This window comes from Austrofundulus limnaeus, unplaced genomic scaffold, assembly GCF_001266775.1.
Source record: "Austrofundulus limnaeus strain Quisiro unplaced genomic scaffold, Austrofundulus_limnaeus-1.0 Scaffold44, whole genome shotgun sequence".
Lineage (NCBI taxonomy): Eukaryota > Metazoa > Chordata > Actinopteri > Cyprinodontiformes > Rivulidae > Austrofundulus > Austrofundulus limnaeus.
The window spans coordinates 2,293,496-2,296,334 of NW_013952446.1; the positions used below are offsets into that span (position 1 = coordinate 2,293,496).

The 2,839-nt window shown below is 37.0% G+C and overlaps 1 protein-coding gene across 1 annotated transcript; it reads right to left on the reverse strand.

Annotated features, from left to right (window-relative positions):
* Positions 1-176: 176 nt before the first annotated feature.
* Positions 177-2,448, reverse strand: LOC106517106 (uncharacterized; the record flags this gene model as incomplete). Its single annotated transcript, XM_014007820.1, is given in 2 exon segments — positions 177-1,298; positions 1,653-2,448. A coding segment is annotated over 1 exon segment (1,114 nt), but the record flags the coding sequence as incomplete, so codon positions are not given.
* Positions 2,449-2,839: the final 391 nt, after the last annotated feature.

Below are 2,839 nucleotides of genomic sequence, written 5' to 3' on the forward strand. Positions count from 1 at the left end.
TGGCTCAAATATTTTTGAATAGCCGTAAGTCTTCACATCATCAGTTTTACATAAAAGAGCAAGGTATATTGAGGACAAAGAAGAGTGGCTGCCAGGAGGCAAATTCCCCAAAATCCAATAGACAGCACAGAGTTTGTGCGTTTTACGTGAAGTTCCAAGTGGGTTGCAAACTTCAAAGTCGTCTACATAAAGACAGACTGAGATTCTCAACTCCTCACCTGAAAGAAAATAATTATTCTTGTAATACTGACCATCTTCAAAAAATCTGTACTTTAGGTGGTCACTCACTATCTGCTGCTGTCTTCTCCTTTCTTCAACCTTGATGAACACATTTGTTTGATTAAGTAGCTGATGCAGGATCTTCAGCAACGGAACATACTGAAAACTTCTTTTAGCCTTAGCATCAAGTATGTACTGAACTGGATCAACAATATTGAAATTATGTTTGTAGTACTGCTTCCTTTTAAAGGATGTGGCTAATAATCCATCCTTTCCTAAAGCCTTTGAGAAAGGGTTAGATGAACCAAGTGCACAGCCTAACTCTTTGATGAGCAACTGATCAAGTTGCAGGTTATGATTATTGAAGAAATCTACAAGAATGTTGTGAGATACAGGCACCAGAGCAGAACCTAATAAATAGTGTAACTCACTTAATAGCTGATCAACAGCAGCGCTTGGTACGTGGAAACAATTTTCTAATTTTAATAAAATTAATGCTAATTTCTGCTCCACAACTTTGTGCAAGTCCTCTTTTTCTACCACTAACACGTCATCTTCACGATCAGAATCATAAAGAAACTCATCACTTTGTGTCAAATGTGGATCTCTGGAAGAACAATTTAGTGAGTCTACATTAGAGTCCCTTATCACAATTCCTTCTTTGAAATCATCAAGTGTAAAAGTACTGTGCTTTCTATTTTTATGAGTTTGATATGTTCCATATARATTTGTTTGAAAGGAACAATTATTAAACACACAGTAGATGGTTTCGTGTTTCTTAAGATGGCTGTTAATATGAATYAAAAGTTCTCTTAATGAGGCAATGCCACTGCGTGAACAATGATGGCAGCTAAATGTTGTGGAATCTACTGATCTCTGRGATGTATGATCAACATGTGATCTACATAGGTGACTTCGAAGAGCGTTCCAAGTTTTAAAAGTACATGGACATTTTAAATATGTGCATGGATAAGGGTGTCTGCGGCCAAAGTGGCCATGATTTAACCTATAGTGRTTCAATAGCAGAGACCTTGTAGTTACTTGTGCATCACACTCTTTACACTTCCACATTCATGTCACTGAAATTAAAACAAACAAAGCAACTATGTCATATATTTATGCTTAAATACCCTCCTGATAATTGTTATAAGCCCCGTCATACTGGAATATTTTAGACAACTTATGCTAACATATGAATTTTTGTTTAAATTACAAAGTTATATATTTGATTCATTTGTTAGCATTACATTATGTACACACCCTAAAAGAGACATCCAGTTTAATTTGTTTATTCCATCTTCAACGTAAATATCTCAAATTTTCACAAGTTGTCTAAAAATTTCAAGTGTGACAGGGCCTTAAGACACACCCTAATTATGTTAAAGATGAATAGATAGATGAATGAGTCATTTAATGGTCACGGATTTACTTACCAATATGCAAGCATCATAAATAAATGGACATGTGCCTAACAGCCTTCAAGCTTGAGGATGCTTTTCCAAGCAGGGATGTCCTGTAATGACATATTAAACAGATTTGTGGTTATAAAATAGAAAGATTTGTTTTACATTTGTAATTATATTAAAACATGAGAACAACAGTTTAACATTGCCCTATCAGGGTATGAGAAACGCTGCATTTTGTAAAATAACAAGCATTGTTATGTTGAAATTATTTTTGTGTTTGTAAAATTAATTTAAGAGTTACCATTGATGGTCTTAAACCAAAATGAGGTTGGGAGTGTTATATTTTTTCGTCTCGAGAGAAAGATTAGACTGACACCGGACTAAATAGCCCAAACAACATTCAGAACGCCATGCTCACCAATTGTTTCACCAGAGGACCTTGCGTTGCTGCAGCGCTATGAGATTCTAGCTAGCTAGCTGATAGCTGGCATTTCCTGGTGGACAATCAACACGGGGCAGCAGAACCAGTATCTTGGTTCAGGTTGCTCGTATTTTTAAGTGTTTGCGGTCTGTGTGACTCACTCGTGTATCTCCTCTTACTTAGCTTTGCTGTTAAGAAACAAAGGAGAAAAAAACCCGCCTGCCCCCACCTTTCTTTTCCCTGCCCGTCTTCTACAGCACGTGCGAGTGTTACAATGCTAACTATGCTACTGCTAGGTCTTAGCCTTCTATCCGGTTGTCTCCATCTATTTTAGCGGAAAAAACCCAACTGACTGAGGAAGCAAACCGCCACAAACAAACGACAATGATATTCTGAATTATGCCCGCCAGCTATGATTATATTAAATATCAATGTCAGTTGGCTAGCTTCTACCGTTAGCTAACACGTGCTTCAACAATGATCACATTTCTACGAGAAATGCACACAAACATCGCCTAATGAGTTTTAGTAACATTCTGATATCAACCAACTTCAAACATTACGACAAAAAAACATACTTACTGGTATTGGTTAGAGAAGAGCAGAGAGTCGTCATGAACGAGTGAAGAGGCTTGCCACACAAGTGAGGTTGTGAGCATGCGCGATGTCTTCTTCCCGCGATATGACACGGGATTTTGTAAAGGGACAGTTCAGCTTGTTGACTTCACTCAACCTTGTCATGTTATATCAAACATTGATGGTTTTGTAATTATAACAAGTTTAAAATTTAAGT